Here is a 17,416-nt window from a genome sequence, read left to right as displayed (position 1 = left end):
GCAGCGACAGTGGTTTACACAGGTAACCCATCATGCTTGAAGGAGTGCGATGAAGAATGACTGTGGTAAGCTCCGAGACAGTAAAGGGGCTGTTGTCCCCGAAATCTTTATTTTTTCAAAGTTGAGTTTAAAATGGAATAAAGTCATTGCATCTATTTTTAAAAATGTAGCTTAGTCTGTTCTCCAATATTTATTTTTATTTTCTTCCCACACTTTAGGGCTTTATGCCACATGTCACTGCCTAGCTCAGAGGATTAAACAACAAATTTACTCTGAGGATTTTGGCAATTCTGCTCTTGATTCAGCTGCTGGGAAATGCACATGCCTAACCATCTACCCTCTCCATCACAGGTGTACCATGGCTGCAGTATATCTACAGGATGAAGTGTAGCAACTCGCCAAGGCTTCTTCAGCAGCATCTCCCAAACCCACAACCTAGAAGGACAAGGGCAGCAGGTGCATGTGAACACAACCACCTCCTAGTTCACCTGCATGGCACACACCATCCTGACTTCAACATATATCGTTGTTCCTTCATCGTTGTTGGATCAAAATCCTAGAACTCCCTGCCTAACAACAATGTGAGAGCACCTTCACCACACGGACTGCAACGGTTCAAGAAGAAGGCCCACCACCACCTTCTTAAGGGAAACTAATGACGGGCAACAAATACGGGCCTTGTCAGCGACATCCACAACCCAAGAATTAATTCTAAAAAGGGTAGCTCAAGCAGTCTAATTCACTAGTTTTTTATTTTTACCTTCCTCCTTTCAGAAAAAAACCCGCTTGACCGTTACCGCATTGTATGAGGTTCCGCACAAGATATTATTAACAAAAATGAAAGTGCACAGAATTGGAAACAACTTTGCAGCATGGGTGGGAAATTGGTTGGGAGCTAGGAGTCAGAGAGTAGGGATAAAGGGTACATACTCTGATTGGCGCAATGTGACAAATGGTGTTCCCCAAGATCTGTAGTGGGGCCTCAACCTTTCATCATATTTATCAATGATGCAGCTATAGAGAGTTGTATATTCAAAGTATGCAGCTAACACTAAGTTGGGAGGTACAGTAAGTAGTGCAAATGGGAGCAGGAAGTTACAAAGGGACATAGACAGTGTGAGCAAGATTGAGACAAATGGAGTTCAGTGTGGGGATGTGTGAGGTCACCCACTTTGGATCCAAGAAAGACAAATTGGAGCATTTTCTTAATGGTGAAAGATTAGCAACTGTGGATGTCACTGACAAGGCCCGTATTTGTTGCCCTCATTAGTTTCCCTTAAGATTGAGGTGTCCATGTACACAAATCTCTAAAAGCTTGTGGACAGGTACAAAAAATTATCAAAAAGACTAATGGAAGGGCTTTTCTCTCAAGGGGGTTGGAATACTAAGGGAAGGAAGTTATGCTTCAGTTGTATAGAGCCTTGGTTAGACCCGATCTGGAGCACTGCGTTCAGTTCTGGGCAGGAAGGATAAATTGTCCTTGGAAGGGGTACAACAAAATGAAACCAGCATTGAAAGGGTTAAATTATGAGGACAAGTTGAAGAAACTTGGCTTGTATTCCTTTGAGTTTGGAAGATTGAAGGGTAATCTAATCAAGGTGTGTAAAATGATAAAAGGATTTGATAGGGTAGATAAAGAGAAACTATTTCCCCTGGCGGGGGAATCCAGAACAGAAGGGCATAATCTTAAAATTAGAGCCAGGCCATTCAGGAGTGAAATCAGGAAGTACTTCTCCACACAGAGGGTAGTAGAAATCTGGAAGTCTTTCTCTCAAAAGGCTGTGGATGTTGGGTCAATTAAAACTTTCAAGACTGAGATCAATAGAGTTTTGTTAGGTAACAAGAGATATGGAGTAAAGGCGGGTAAATAGGGTTAAGGCGCAGATCAGCCATGATCGAATTGAATGGCGGAACAGTCTCGAGGGGTTGAACGGTCTATTCCTGTTCCTATGTTCTTATGTTCTAATAGCTGAAATTAGGAACTCGCCATGTAAGAAGCCATTGGCATAACTTGCTTCATCCTATTGCTGCAAGATATGTTGGAGGATCAGGATATTGCACCACTGCACTGCTAAATGTGGCTAATCCCACAAAAGAAACGGTGCCATCGTGTTCTGGGTAAGAACAAAATCACTTCATCAAACATGTTAGTGAATGGACTGACTCTTATTTAAGAAGCATCTGGGAAAAATAAATATTGATACGGCAAATTAGTGAATATAGATTTTGTTTGGACATATGGAGCACCAATCTGCCCCAGGATGTTCCAGCATACACACAAGTAACATTCTCAGCATCATTACCACCAATCATCTGCACATAAATCAGCCTCCCCCCCCCCCCCCCCCCCCCCCCCTGCCCCCCCAAAAGAAAAAAACCCCTTACAAAATCAAATAACTTTTCACACATAATATTTTTTGAATATAATTGTTTTCCACAGTTGTTGTGCCATAAAATGATAAAATTATGGAAAGTAGAGAATAAGTTTGCTTTTGATAAGGTTTTTAACAATAGAAAATAAATCAAAGCAAAAACAAGAAACAAATACCATTTAAAATGAACGATGCCCTTTAAATGATTAGGGGTTCCCTTTTTGAATCAGTCAATCTTGCAGATAACCCCTGCATCTTCTGCATGCCCACAGTTAGTCTTCCCCCATCCTGAGAAGTTGCATTGAAGAATTGTGTCCTCTGCTCCTGTACAGGCAAGATCATCCATCCAGATAGGGCCAGTACCTGCAAACAAACAATCAATTCCTTTTAAGGGGCAAGTGGGATTTCTTTAAATAATACTTTAAGTAAAATTTCTCTTTGCAGACATAAATGTAAATCAAAAAGGTCGATTCACCATCTAATACTTTGGGGTGAATAGTTTTGAAGATGAAATCATATCTTAAAAAGAAGGAAGACTGGAATCATAGAATCATAGAAATTTACAACACAGAAGGTCGCCATTCGGCCCATCGTGTCTGTGCCAGCCTAAAAAGAGCTATCCAGGCTAATCCCACTTTCCAGCACTTGGTCCGTAGCCCTGTAGGCTACGGCACTTCAAATGCACATCCAAGTACTTTTTAAATGCAATGAGGGTTTCTGCCTCTACTACCCTTTCAGGCAGTGAGTTCCAGACCCCCACCACCCTCTGGGTGAAAAAAGTTTTCCTCAGCTTCCCTCTAATCCTTCTACCAATTACTTTAAATCTATGTTCCCTGGTTATTGACGCCTCTGCAAAGGGAAATTGGTCCTTCCTATCCACTCTATCTAGGCCCCTCATAATTTTATACACCTCAATTAAATCCCCCCTCAGCCTCCTCTGTTCCAAAGAAAACAACCCCAGCCTATCCAACCTTTCCTTATAGCTAAAATTCTCCAGTCCTGGCAACATCCTCGTCAATCTCCTTTGTACCCTCTCTAGTGCAATCACATCTTTCCTGTAATGTGGTGACCAGAACTGTACGCAGTACTCTAGCTGTGGCCTAACTAGTGTTATATACAGTTCTAGCATAACCCCCCAGCTCTCATACTTTATACCTCAGCTAATAAAGGCAAGTAACCCATATGCCCTCCTAACTACTTTAGCAACCAGCCCTGCTACCTTCAGGGATCTGTGTTTTAAACCAAGCTCATTTAGTTAAATTGTTCGCTTGGAGGCAGACTGTACTCAAAAATTAGAGTTTGCTACAGCGAAGACCAAGCACAGCATTGAAAGGAGAGGAGTGATACTCAGTGCTTAAGCATATACATGCATTATATTTGAATCCTGGGGCAGGAATAAGAGAACAGCAACACAAATTGGAAGATGTGATTAAACTCAGAAGAATCATAGAATCGTTACAGCACAGAAGGAGGCCATTCGGCCCATTGAGCCTGTGCCAGCTCTTTGTAAGAGCAATCCTGTTAGTCCTTTCCCCCACTCTTCCCCCGTAGCCCTGCAAATGTTTTCCTTTCAAATATTTATCCAATTCCTTTTTGAAAACCACAATTGAATCTGTATCCACCACTCTTTCAGGAAATGCATTCCAGATCATAACTACTTATAGAATCATAGAAGTTACAACATGGAAACAGGCCCTTCGGCCCAACATGTCCATGTCGCCCAGTTTATACCACTAAGCTAGTCCCAATTGCCTGCACTTGGCCCATATCCCTCGATACCCATCTTCCCCATGTAACTGTCCAAATGCTTTTTAAAAGACAAAATTGTACCCGCCTCTACTACTGCCTCTGGCAGCTCGTTCCAGACACTCACCACCCTTTGAGTGAAAAAATTGCCCCTCTGGATCCTTTTGTATCTCTCCCCTCTCACCTTAAATCTGTGCCCCCTCGTTATAGACTCCCCTACCTTTGGGAAAAGATTTTGACTATCGACCTTATCTATGCCCCTCATTATTTTATAGACTTCTATAAGGTCACCCCTAAACCTCCTACTCTCCAGGGAATAAAGTCCCAGTCTGTCTAACCTCTCCCTGTAAGTCAAACCATCAAGTCCCGGTAGCATCCTAGTAAATCTTTTCTGCACTCTTTCTAGTTTAATAATATCCTTTCTATAATAGGGTGACCAGAACTGTACACAGTACTCCAAGTGTGGCCTCACCAATGCCCTGTACAACTTCAACAAGACATCCCAACTCCTGCATTCAATGTTCTGACCAATGAAACCAAGCATGCTGAATGCCTTCTTCACCACCCTATCCACCTGTGACTCCACTTTCAAGGAGCTATGAATCTGTACTCCTAGATCTCTTTGTTCGATAACTCTCCCCAACGCCCTACCATTAACGGAGTAGGTCCTGGCCCGATTCGATCTACCAAAATGCATCACCTCACATTTATCTAAATTAAACTCCATCTGCCATTCATCGGCCCACTGGCCCAATTTATCAAGATCCCGTTGCAATCCCAGATAACCTTCTTCACTGTCCACAATGCCACCAATCTTGGTGTCATCTGCAAACTTACTAACCATGCCTCCTAAATTCTCATCCAAATCATTAATATAAATAACAAATAACAGCGGACCCAGCACCGATCCCTGAGGCACACCGCTGGACACAGGCATCCAGTTTGAAAAACAACCCTCGACAACCACCCTCTGTCTTCTGTCGTCAAGCCAATTTTGTATCCAATTGGCTACCTCACCTTGGATCCCATGAGATTTAACCTTATGTAACAACCTACCATGCGGTACCTTGTCAAATGCTTTGCTGAAGTCCATGTAGACCACGTCTACTGCACAGCCCTCATCTATCTTCTTGGTTACCCCTTCAAAAAACTCAATCAAATTCGTGAGACATGATTTTCCTCTCACAAAACCATGCTGACTGTTCCTAATTAGTCCCTGCCTCTCCAAATGCCTGTAGATCCTGTCCCTCAGAATACCCTCTAACAACTTACCCACTACAGATGTCAGGCTCACTGGTCTGTAGTTCCCAGGCTTTTCCCTGCCGCCCTTCTTAAACAAAGGCACAACATTTGCTACCCTCCAATCTTCAGGCACCTCACCTGTAGCGGTGGATGATTCAAATATCTCTGCGTAAAAAAGTTTTTCCTCATGTCGCCTTTGGTTCTTTTGCCAATCGCCTTAAATCTCTGTCCTCTGGTTCTTGACCCTTCCGCTAATGGGAACGGTTTCTCTTTATCTACACTATCTAAACCCATCATGATTTTGAACACTTCTATCAAATCTCCTCTCAACCTTCTTTGCTCTAAGAAGAACAACCCCAGCTCCTCCAGTCTATCCACATAACTGAAGTCCCTCATCCCTGGAACCATTCTCGAAAATCTTTTCTGCTCCCTCTCTAAGGCCTTCATATCCTTCCTAAAGTGCGGTGCCCAGAATTGGACACAATACTTCGGTTGTGACAGAACCAGTGTTTTAAAAAGGTTCAACATAACTTTCTTGCTTTTGTACTCAATGCCTGTATTTATAAAATCCAGGATCCCGTATGCTTTTTAAACCACTTTCTCAACCAGTTCTGTCACCTTCAAAGATTTGTGCACATAAAGCCCCAGGTTTCTCTGTTCCTGCACCCCCTTTAGAATTGTACCATTTAGTTTATATTGCCTCTCCTCGTTTTTCCTGCTATAATGTATCACTTTGCACTTCTCTGCATTAAATTTCATCTGCCATGTGTCCACCCATTCCACCAGCCTCTCTATGTCCCCTTGAAGACTATTACTATCCTCCTCATTATTTACTACACTTCCAAGTTTTGTGTCATCAGCATGTTTTGAATTTGTGCCCTGTACACCCAAGTCCAAGTCATTAATATATATAAAAAAAAACAGTGGTCCTAGTACTGACCCCTGGGGAACACCACTGTATACCTACCCCCAGTCTGAAAAACAACCGGTTACCGCTACTCTCTGTTTCCTGTCACTTAGCCAATTTCGCTGCCACTGTCCCTTTTATTCCATGGACTTCAATTTTGCTGACAAGCCTATTATGTGGTACTGTTCAAACGCCTTTGAAAGTCCACATGCACAAAATTAACCGCATTGACCTCATCAACACTTCCTATTACCTCATCAAAAAACTCAATCAAGTTAATTAAACATGATTTGCCTTTAACAAATCCGTGCTGGCTTTCCTTTATCAATCTATGCTTGTCCAAGTGACTATTAATTTTGTCCCGGATTGTCATTTCTAAAAACTTCCCCACCATCAAGTTTAAACTGACTGGCCTGTAATAGCCGGGTTTATCCTTACACCCTTTTTTGAACAAGAGCGAGACATTTGCAATTCTCCAGTCCTCTGGCACCACCCCATATCGAAGGAGGATTGGAAGATTATGGCCTGCCCCTCTGCAATTTCCACCCTTACTTCCCTCAGCAACCTAGGATGCATCCCATCTGGACCAGGTGACTTATCTACTTTAAGCATAGCCAACCTTTCTAATACCTCCTCTTTATCAATTTTTATGCCATCAAATATCCCAACTACCTCCCCTTTTACTGTGACTTTGGCAGCATCTTCTTCCTTGGTGAAGACAGATGCAAAGTATTTATTTAGTACCTCAGCCATGCCCTCTGTCTCCATGTGTAGATCTCCTTTTTGGTCCCTAATCTGTCCCACCCCTCCTCCTACTACCTGTTTACTATTTATATGCCTATAGAAGACTTTTGGATTCTCTGTTATGTTAGCTGCCAGTCTATTCTCATACTCTCTCTTTGCCCCTCTTATTTCCTTTTTCACTTCTCCTCTGTACTTTCTATATTCAGTGTGGTTCTCACTTGTATTATCAACCTAACATCTGCCGTATGCCTCCTTTTTCAGCTTCATCTTTCTCTCTATTTCCTCATCCAGGGAGCTCTGGCTTTGGTTGCCCTACCTTTCCCCTTCATGGGAATATACCTAGACTGTACCATCTCCTCTTTAAAGGCCGCCCATTGTTTGATTAGAGTTTTGCCTGCCAGTCTTTGATTCCAATTTACCCGGGCCAGATCCATTCTCAACCCATTGAAATTGGCCCTCTGCCAATTAAGTATTTTTTACTCCAGATTGCTCTTTATCCTTTTCCATAACTAATCTAAACCTTATGATACTATGATCACTGTCCCCCTAAATGTTCCCCCACTGACTCTTGCTCCTTTTGACCCACCTCATTTCCCAAAACCAGATCCAGCAAATGCCTCCTTCCTTGTTGGGCCGGAAACATACTGATCAAGAAAGTTCTCCTGAACAAACTTCAGAAATTCCTCCCCCTCTTTGCCCTTTATATTATTACTATCCCAGTCTATATTAGGATAATAGAAGTCCCCCATTATCACTACTCTATAGTTCTTGCACCTCTCTGTAATTTCCCTGCAAATTTGCTCCTCCATAGTTGGTGGCCTATAGAATACAGCCAATAGTGTAATGGCACCTTTATTGTTTCTTAACTCTAAGCAAATAGATTCTGTCCTTGACCCTTCAGGGACATCCTCTCTCTCCAGCTCTGCAATATTCTCCTTCATCAATACTGTCACTCCCCCTCCTTTTTTTCCTCCCTTATCTTTCCTGAGCACCTTGTATCCAGGAATAACTTCCTTAATAAATAATTTCTAAAAACTTAATTTACATTATAGGAAAATGGAAACTAACAAACTTAATTAGAAACACACAACGCTTGTGCTTCGAGTTAGAAATATGTTTTCTGGAATATTTCTGGTCATGGTGACAAAATGTCAATGGCCTGCATAGAATTGCATTAAGTTATTACTGTTATCTGATTGTAATGAAAACTGAGTGTTGATAATCTACTGTTAACTCACAATGAATAGTTAAATGTACCTGGCAATGAAAGATGAACTAGTAACCCGGATTTTCCAAATTTGTCTTAAATTTATTGCCTGTATTCCGGTCTGTTGTTTGCTGATTTTCCCACAATATTTAATGCAAGAGTTCCTGATTCAAAGTGCTGATAGTTTCTGGGAATGGTAAACATAACTTTGCCTGCCAGATTTAAGACACTAGCATATTTGTCTGGAACAAGATCAGCACTAAATTGAATTAGTCCAAACTTGTCCAAAATGTGCTTCTTTCAGCCTTTTTAGGAAGTCACAAAGTTTGTGCAGTTTCGATGATTTCGACTTTAGGTCAATTTTAGGTTGCAGAATTCCATATTTTTTGGTGAGCACTCTTGTTTACTTGTCTGTAAGTAAAGTGAAGTAGACTGACAAGGAGTTACACAGTGAGTGAATCATGTGGAAACTCACTGCATGTGAGTTTTGAACTAGTTTTTAATTCTAAGGTGACCTGATTGGGTTCAGTTTTGGTTAATTCACTTAATATCTGAATTTTGCCCAGTTCATATACTTCATGTTTGCTGTAGCTGATGTATGTTTAGAAAAAACAATTGTGCTCCCAGCCACAGGGGCACAAAGTGGACCTCCACACAAGTATTTGCAATTTTCCTATGTCACTGCAAGTTCACCACCCCCCCACCCCAACCCTGTCACTAGGATCTTACTATGCACAAATTGCTTAATAACAACAGTGATTAAACTTCAAACAAGGTAATTCATAATATTTTGGAATGTCATAAGATGTATGTAAGTCCAGTTCTTTTTTTAAATATTTGAATAACCAGCGGTTGACAAAAATGAGCAAAATTCAGAATACAGTGCAATGTTATACTGGAAGAGTTTGGCATAGAAATTTGATGGCACTGTCCCTGTTTGTCAGGCACTAAATGGGCACCTAAGTTTCCAATATAGCGGGCAGGAAGTGTGTGCTAATTTAGAGCCAGAAGTGTGCAGCCCGCCATATTGGTATAGTCATAAAAATAGGCGTCCATGCTTGAAACAGGCATTAAACCCTATGCATGTGCAAATAAGGGGTTTAATGCCTGTTTGAAGACCCCTGTGCAAAACTGGGTTGCCCTAAATGAAGCTGGTGTTGGTCCGGATGTGTTCAGGAAAACTGGGTCTACAGGCAGTCTAATCTGCTGTATGTTGCCACCAAAAAGGTAAGTTTGTTAAAAATACTTACCTGAATGTAGAGCTGAGAGGTACAGGAGTGCTCATGATTATCTTTAGTATTGCAAGTCCAACTTTATCACATGCCTTCATTTCAAGTTTCAGTTTAGTTTTAATCTCACTATTTATCCATGAAGCTCTATACTTTGATGAAACCCCTTTTTACCTTAACAGGAATATATTATTTTTGTATTCTATGCATCACATATTTGAAGATTTCCCACTGATGATCTGTCAACAAGTTTGCTAACTTTTCTGTCCAGTTAATTTGGGCCAGATCCCTTCTTATCTTGCTGAACTTTGCCTTTTTCCAGTCCAGACTCTTCATTGTCCTTTTCTATTCTTACATTGAACCTAACTCTGCTGTGGTTGCTATTTCCCACTTGCTTTCCCACTCTCACATCAGTTATTTACCAGAATGAAATCAATTCTCTCCTTGTTGGACTGGTAACATACTCGAAACATACTCGACTAGGAAGCAGTCCTGGATGCATTGTAAAAATTGTCCCCTACATGCATTACCTATATTACAGTCACGATTGATAGACTTTAATCCAATAAAAGAAAAACAAAGTGACATTTGGATTTTTAGCAGACTATCAATTACCTAAAAGTTACCTCAACAGTTACTCTTCCACGTCCAATGTTCCCTACTGCTCCAGTTTACAAAGGCATTGTATCCTCCCCAACCCAGTTCACAGACACACTTTAGCCTATCCAACTGATCACTTTTCACAGAGACGCTAGCCTAGAAATTAGGCCATGTAGTGCCTGCAAAACAGGCACAACGCAACCTTCTAAGGCCCCAAAGGCACTGCCCACATATTGGGTAAGAACAAACAAGAGGTGTCATTTACCCATGCCTTAAGCAGGCGTTAGGCCCTTTGCAAATGCAAATAAGGTGCCTAACACCTGCTTGAGATCCCTGCTCCAACATTGGTTTGCCCTGAGGCAGCCAGTGCCATCGCGGGCTGTACTCAGGGAAACGAGCCCTACGAATGCCTGCAACAAAGAGTCCTCCTCCCAACCCCACATTAAAGGACCCTGCCGATCGCCGCTGCCCCTGGCCACCCCACCCCCTGGCCCTGAGATCTCCCACCCCCATGGACCCGAGATCTCCCATCCCCAATCTCCCCCCCACCCCCATAGACCTGAGCTCTCCCACCCCCAATCTCCCACCCCCATGGACCTGATACCTCCGACCCCCAGTCTCTACGGCCCCCCCAGCCGCGTGATCTCTGATCCCCAATCTCCCTCCCCAGCGACTCCAGGCCCCTCCGACCTCCACAACTCCAGGACCCCCTCCCGACCCGATACCAATCCTTGGCCCGATCCATGGCCCTGCATTCTCTCACCCCCCCTCAACCCCGATTGAACCCCAGGACCCACTTACCTGAGGGCTATTGCAATGCTAGCAGCAGCTCAATTTCTTCCTAGTCCTCTCCACTCTTCGCAGGTGGGCTGTCGTGCCTCGCCGGCTGTATGGCATCGGCCATTTTCAGGAGCGCCTCGGACCTCACCATTCTGGCAAAAATGGGCACACCCAAATTTCTAGGCTACTCTCTTCTCCAACCCCCTCAGTTCATTCTGGCATTCATATTCATCTCCCTCACCTATTCAATCTGGCATTCTTCTCCCCTTCCTACCTAGTTAAGCTGGTATGAACAAAATGGCAGTGATTTTCAGCTACGGGATATCTGTTTATCACCTGAGAGAGCACCAACATCTGTAGTCTGTTCCAACCTGTCGCTGCAGGAGAAGGCAGTTAGTGCTGAGATTTGAACCCATAATCTTCTGACTCAGAAGCAAGAGAGCTATCACTGAGCCACAGCTAACACTGAGGTGGAGTTACTGCACACTGGAGAGCAGGAGGAGGAAGAAGAATAGGCCCCTTGTTAGAGGTCTCTTCTTGTACTGTGGCAGGTCGTCCTCTGGTTGCACTGACCTGCTTCTCATGCAGAGACTGGTTGGAACAGGTTGTGGATGTTGGTGCCCACTCAGGCAATAAACAGGCATCCGGCAGTTGAAAATCACCACCATTTTGTTTATCCTCTGATACATTCATCTACAATGAAAACTGGGGGCATAATATGGTGTAATTTGATTGGATGCATTTTGATGTCGGACTGAGCCTGGACTGATAAAGGAATTTGTGCTTAAGGCACATCCAAAGAGCAGTGGTTTGTATGTCAGGTACAGACACAATGGGCATGATTTTAACATTGAGAAACGGGTGGGTTGGGGGCGGGGGGGCATTGAAAGTCGCAACCATTTCAGACCCGTCTCCAACTCACCCGCAACCCACCCCCAACCCGTCCATTTCTGTTTTTCACCGGGGTGGGACAAGGGGCGGGCAACCAACCCCCTCGCAGGAGGCGGGTTGGTGACTAAAACCTTTCAAGGAGGCTGCGGGCCTCCATTTTTACAGATTTTGCAATGTCAACTTCTGGGAACCGGGATTCCTGGGCCTTCTCCTTCGTGCCTCGTGAGAGGAGGCGAGAAGGGCCGAAACTGCAGGTAAGTGCCTTTCTGACACAACTTGTGGGCCGGAGGAGCAGGAGTGCTTACCCCAGGCCCAACAAGCCTACCTGCAGCGACCCCCCAATGATTGCGGCCCCCCCCGATCTCCGACCCCCCCAAAACAATCGCAGACCCCCCGATCTCCGACCATCCTCCAAAAATCGCGGAGCCCCGTGATGACCCCGACCCCAACACCCAACAATCGTGGACCCCCACGATGACCCCCCGTCCCGACATCCACCCCGTGACTAACCCCTGATCCCATCCCCCATAACCGACTCGCCCCTTATGCCCACCCGTGCTCACCCATGCCCCGTGCCCACCCATGCCCCCCGTGCCCATCTATGCCCACCCCCATCCATACAATCAAAGATTTACATGAAGACTTACCTGACTGCTCTCCTGTCCGACTGATGCCAGCCTGGCAATCAGGCCAGTCAGTCGGACGGCAAACTGACAATAAAAAATACATCCTTACATCAAAATCGTGAGGATGTCCGGGAAACCCGTACTTCTGGGTTTCCTGTCTGCAATTTGACCCCTCCCCCCCACCCCATGCCCTTCCCGGCTCGGGGTCAAAATCATGCCCAATAGGCTGAATGGTTTAACATTTCTATAATTCTATCAGAGCAATTTTATGAGTTTGCATCACTGATAGGGAGCCTAGCCTGCTGATTGCACATAGTGGGAAATTGATGGGAAATTGTGGGCAGTATGCCCATCACTTCCTGCTGTGTACTGCTGGTGGGTGAGGCTCCCCATCAGCAGCGTGAACTTGGACAATCGTCCTTAATAAGTCATAGCAAAACTACTAAGACATTTATGTAGGATGGTTCATGGTGTTTGGAATCCTCTTCAAAGTCTCAAATAAATGCAGACATCTGTGTTTAATCACAATTTCCTTAAAAGTCTTACAGCCAACAAATATGTATCCTGTCACCCTGACAAAGCCATCTGTGTAGCTAATGCATATCTTTTTTTCTAAGGGGAAGTAAAATGTTAATGACATATTTTAAATAGCTCTCACTGGTAATGTTTCTTTGGTTTTCTGTTTCAAACAAACTATATTAAGGGAAACATTTATAACAATTCCACTTAATATATTTAAATAACATTTTTGCTTCCCCTTTGCAGCATATTCCAATTTATATCAAATGTAAAGGTCAACAATGCTGCAGAACAATTTTTTTTTTGCAAACAGAATAGTATTTGTTCCATCTGTAGAAGAAAGAAATTGTGTTAATTTTCTTTCCTCAAACTGAGAGCTATATACTAACTGTATCTCATTTCATTTGCCCACAGGGACTATAATTATAAACTAATCGGAAATATGATGAGATATGAACATCCTTAACAATCAGCCTTTTCCAAATCTCTCTATTTCAATGCCAGATTCCCTTCTGGTAGATACGCAAACAAGTCCAGTTGATCACAATTAAGTGATTTCCTTTTTCGAGGAGGTGACAAGGAGGATCGATGAGGGTAGTGCAATTGATGTAGTCTACATGGATTTTAGCAAGGCTTTTGATAAGGTCAAACATGGCAGATTGGTCAAAAAAGTAAAAGCCCATGGGATCCAAGGGAATGTGGCAAATCGGCTCCAAAATTGGCTCAGTGGCAGGAAGCAAAGGGTAATGGTCGACGGGTGTTTTTGCGACTGGAAGGCTGTTTCCAGTGGGGTGCCGCAGGGCTCGGTACTAGGTCCTTTGTTTTTTGTGGTATACATTAACGATTTGGACTTAAATGTAGGGGGCATGATTAAGAAATTTGCAGATGACACAAAGATAGGCCGTGTGGTTGATAATGAGGAGAAAAGCTGTAGACTGCAGGAAGATATCAATGGACTGGTCAGATGGGCAGAAAAGTGGCAAATGGAGTTCAATCTGGAGAAGTGTGAGGTGATGCATTTGGGGAGAACAAACAAGGCAAGGGAATACACAATAAATGGGAGGATACTGAGAAGTGTAGTGGAAGTGAGGGACCTTGGAGTGCATGTCCACAGATTCCTGAAGGTAGCAGGACAGGTAGATAAGGTGGTTAAGAAGGCATATGGAATGTTTTCCTTTATTAGCCGAGGCATAGAATATAAGAGCAGGGATGTTATGCTGGAACTGTATAAAACACTAGTTAGGCCACAGCTTGAGTGCTGCGTACAGTTCTGTTCACCACATTGCAGGAAGGATGTGATTGCTCTAGAGAAGGTACAGAGGAGATTTACGAGGATGTTGCCAGGACTGGAGAATTTTAGCTATGATGACAGATTGGATAGGCTGGGGTTATTTTCCTTGGAACAGAGGAGGCTGATGGGTGATTTGATTGAGGTGTACAAAATTATGGGGGCCCTAGATTAGTGTGGATAGGAAGGACCTATTCCCTTAGCAGAGGGATCAATAACCAGGGGGAATAGATTTAAAGTGATTGGTAGAAGGATTGGAGCGGAAATGAGGAAAAATGTTTTCACCCAGAGGGTGGTGGGGGTCTGGAACTCACTGCCTGAGAGGGTGGTAGAGGCAGAAACCCTCAACTCATTTAAAAATACCTGGATGTGCCGTGACCTGCAGGGCTACGGACCAAATGCGGGAAAGTGGGATTAGGCTGGGTGGCTCGTTTCTCAGCCGGCCTGGACACGATGAGCTGAATCGCCTCCTTCTGTGCCATAAATTTTCTATGATTCTATGATTCTATAATTCTATGATACTGAGTTAGTATAGTATAGCAAGGACTAATTTAACTTGTTTTTGTCCCTTTCTACATTCCCATTCAGTTAATGCAGCTAATATATGAGTAATTAGAAATGATAAATATTAGAATAGTCTTTTACAACTAGATAACAAATTCTAAAAAGCTTTATTATCCATCTGGCAGTCCCTTCTACATCTCCTTTTTGGGATGTGGACTGACTGAAAATGGCAGTTCAAAAACGGTCTGCGTGTCAAACCCTTCTCCTTGGCGAAGAATGGAAATGGAAATATTAGTGTATGGTGGGGTGGGGGTGGGTGGGGCTTGGGCCTCTATCAATGTTGCACTTAAAGCATATCACTGGGAAGGATAATGAAAAATGTTACTTCAGTTTCATGGTATTCCCAATCTGGGAGTGGTTAATGCGAACACTTAAGAGGTAAATTTATGAAATTGCACTCCTTCACCTGCTAGGGAGCAAATATAGGGAATTCGGATGCAATCCATGATTTTCTGTTGATTAAAATTAATGGATAAATTCCCGATATGCACCTGGAACATGATTTCATAAAATGACTCTGAGACGTGCTTTCCCTAACCCATTTCACAACGCAATGCTGGGTAATGGGATTATTTTTAGTTTTAAAGTTTTATTGCTAAATGAATCAAATAACCTTCTGAATTTACGCAGGTGCTTAACTATATTGCTATATTATGCCAAAGCTCTGAAGGTCCATTTGGAGTAAAATCTGCATTAGACCTGTAATTCTGGCGGAAAGAATTGAAGCACCATAATCCCATGGCGGCCCTGGGAAGTGACAGTAACACAGGTGGAAAGAAGGAAAATCCTACAGGACACGGGCCCCACCCCACCTTGCCTCATTGGGCAGGGAAGGGGCAGGCAGCGGCAGTCACAGTAGGGGATGGGAAATCCTGGTCAGGGCTGTGTGGTGGCAGCAGGCCACGCTGCTCCATTTTCCTGCTATTTTGGGTCATGATCCCGCCCAATTACAGAGGAAATTCCCTCCAAAATGTCTTATTCTAATAAAAGATGCCTAGTTCTAACAGATCAAAACATTCACGACCGCAGTCAATGCTTATCTAGAGATTCGAAATAATCCATTGGAATTCAAAAGTAATATCTAAAAAACATTCCCATCTTTAGAAATACAGAATCAAAGGGCTCACAAAAATAATCTGGGCCATCGCCGCTGCCCTGGGACCCCCACCCTTACCTTGCTGGCGGGTAGGGACTAAACTTAAAGCCTCAATCTGGTGAGCTGCACCGGGACGCTGGTTTGACACCCCACAGCTTGTTTACCAGATTTAAATGTGGCTGGGGCCTGAAAATGGCGGGAGCCTCCTCACCGTTGACTGCTGGTCGGTTGCCCAAAAATCAAAATAAACCCAAACAAGTTTTAAGGGGCTTGCATCCTGCAATATTGCCAGCGAAGTAGGTGTGAAAGAATATTGTTGTGTTTATCAGTTCTTTGATATAAGTACACAGCATGTTGTACATCTAAGGAAGTATTATCTAATTGATGATCTAATTCTAAAAGAACTCAATACATAGGTTCCAGGATGGTCTGTGTTTGAAAACCCCACTCTGTAAGAGAGAGGTCCATCATTAGACAGAGGAACAATAGAGAGACCTGTAAACTAAAACTGTAAAAGTCCTGCCTGGAACTTTTCTTACTTTGAGATAATCCAGGCAAGGTTTATGCTGACTCTTATCCGAGCTTCATATTTTATTGTCTGAGAAAATGCAGTAAATGTGAGGCAATGCTATGAAAAGGTAGATAGTGGGATTTTCTGAGAGAAAAAGCTGATGTTTGTAACATCATGGGTGCCAAGACCAGTAAACAGGGGGTAGGTATACTGTAATAATGGTTGATGTCTTGTACGTTTGCTATGTACATCGAGGCCTATGTGAAAGTTGCTGATATTGAGCTTTTCAATTTTTCAAGGGATAGGTCACCTAATTTAGATATAATTTAGTCAACTGCCTGGGTTTGTCTTTTTGGATCTCAAACTTTGTTCCAGTATGGGTTGGTAATTTCCTGAGAATTTCAAAATATTGAAAGTAAGTTCTGGAACATTGTTGGCCAACTCTAACCTGCATTCTGACTTGATAGAGTAGTGAATGACTACTTTGAAAGAAGGGAGCTTCCTGGTTTAAAAAGTTAAAGAACTCCTGGAGAGGGACTGTTCCAGTAATGTTGTCCTTGTGTCTATGATGTTTTATGTTACTAGCTTCTTTTTTTCTGGTCATAGTATGTATGAAGTTAAAACCAGGTGCACCCAGAGAAAGTAACTCATGTTGTTGATACTCGATAGTCCCAGAACAGACAATGGCCTTGATATTGCTCACCCTCCACTAGTGCATAGGTTAGGCAGAATCATGCAGTGCTATGGACCTTATCATATTTGTACCCCCTCCCTCTGTCTGCAGATGTCATTCTAGAGACATTAGCCATGACCACAGGGGATATCCCTGATCACCAATCAACCATACTGATACATGGTTCTGATCATCAGGGCTGGTATGTTGGATTATCATAAGAATTATCATGACAGCTAGGTAGTGATCATTAACATGCAGGATAAGGTAATAGGCATTATACAGTAGTTGGGTATTAATGGAATGAAATCCTTTCCTGTTAATAAAATTGATAGGCTAGTCATATTGAGCTTTCAAGACAACAATTACTCCCTGCACCTAAGGGAATTCTACCAGTCTGTAGAGTTGGACTGCTTAACTC

General features: G+C 43.2%; 1 protein-coding gene across 1 annotated transcript in view; it reads right to left on the bottom strand.

Moving 5' to 3' along the window:
- Positions 1-2,434: 2,434 nt before the first annotated feature.
- The window catches only part of scara5 (scavenger receptor class A, member 5 (putative)), a 97,123-nt gene continuing 82,141 nt past the window's right edge, over positions 2,435-17,416 (bottom strand). Inside the window, exon 9 of the mRNA XM_067984742.1 lies at positions 2,435-2,735. Within this exon, the coding sequence (XP_067840843.1) occupies positions 2,599-2,735 (137 nt within the window). The 3' untranslated portion in view covers positions 2,435-2,598. The remainder of the gene's footprint in view (positions 2,736-17,416) is intronic.

This window comes from Heptranchias perlo, chromosome 5 (genome assembly GCF_035084215.1).
Source record: "Heptranchias perlo isolate sHepPer1 chromosome 5, sHepPer1.hap1, whole genome shotgun sequence".
NCBI classification, from domain to species: Eukaryota; Metazoa; Chordata; class Chondrichthyes; order Hexanchiformes; family Hexanchidae; genus Heptranchias; species Heptranchias perlo.
The sequence above is the reverse complement of the archived record's forward strand: the minus strand, read 5'-3'. Positions and strand labels throughout refer to the sequence as shown.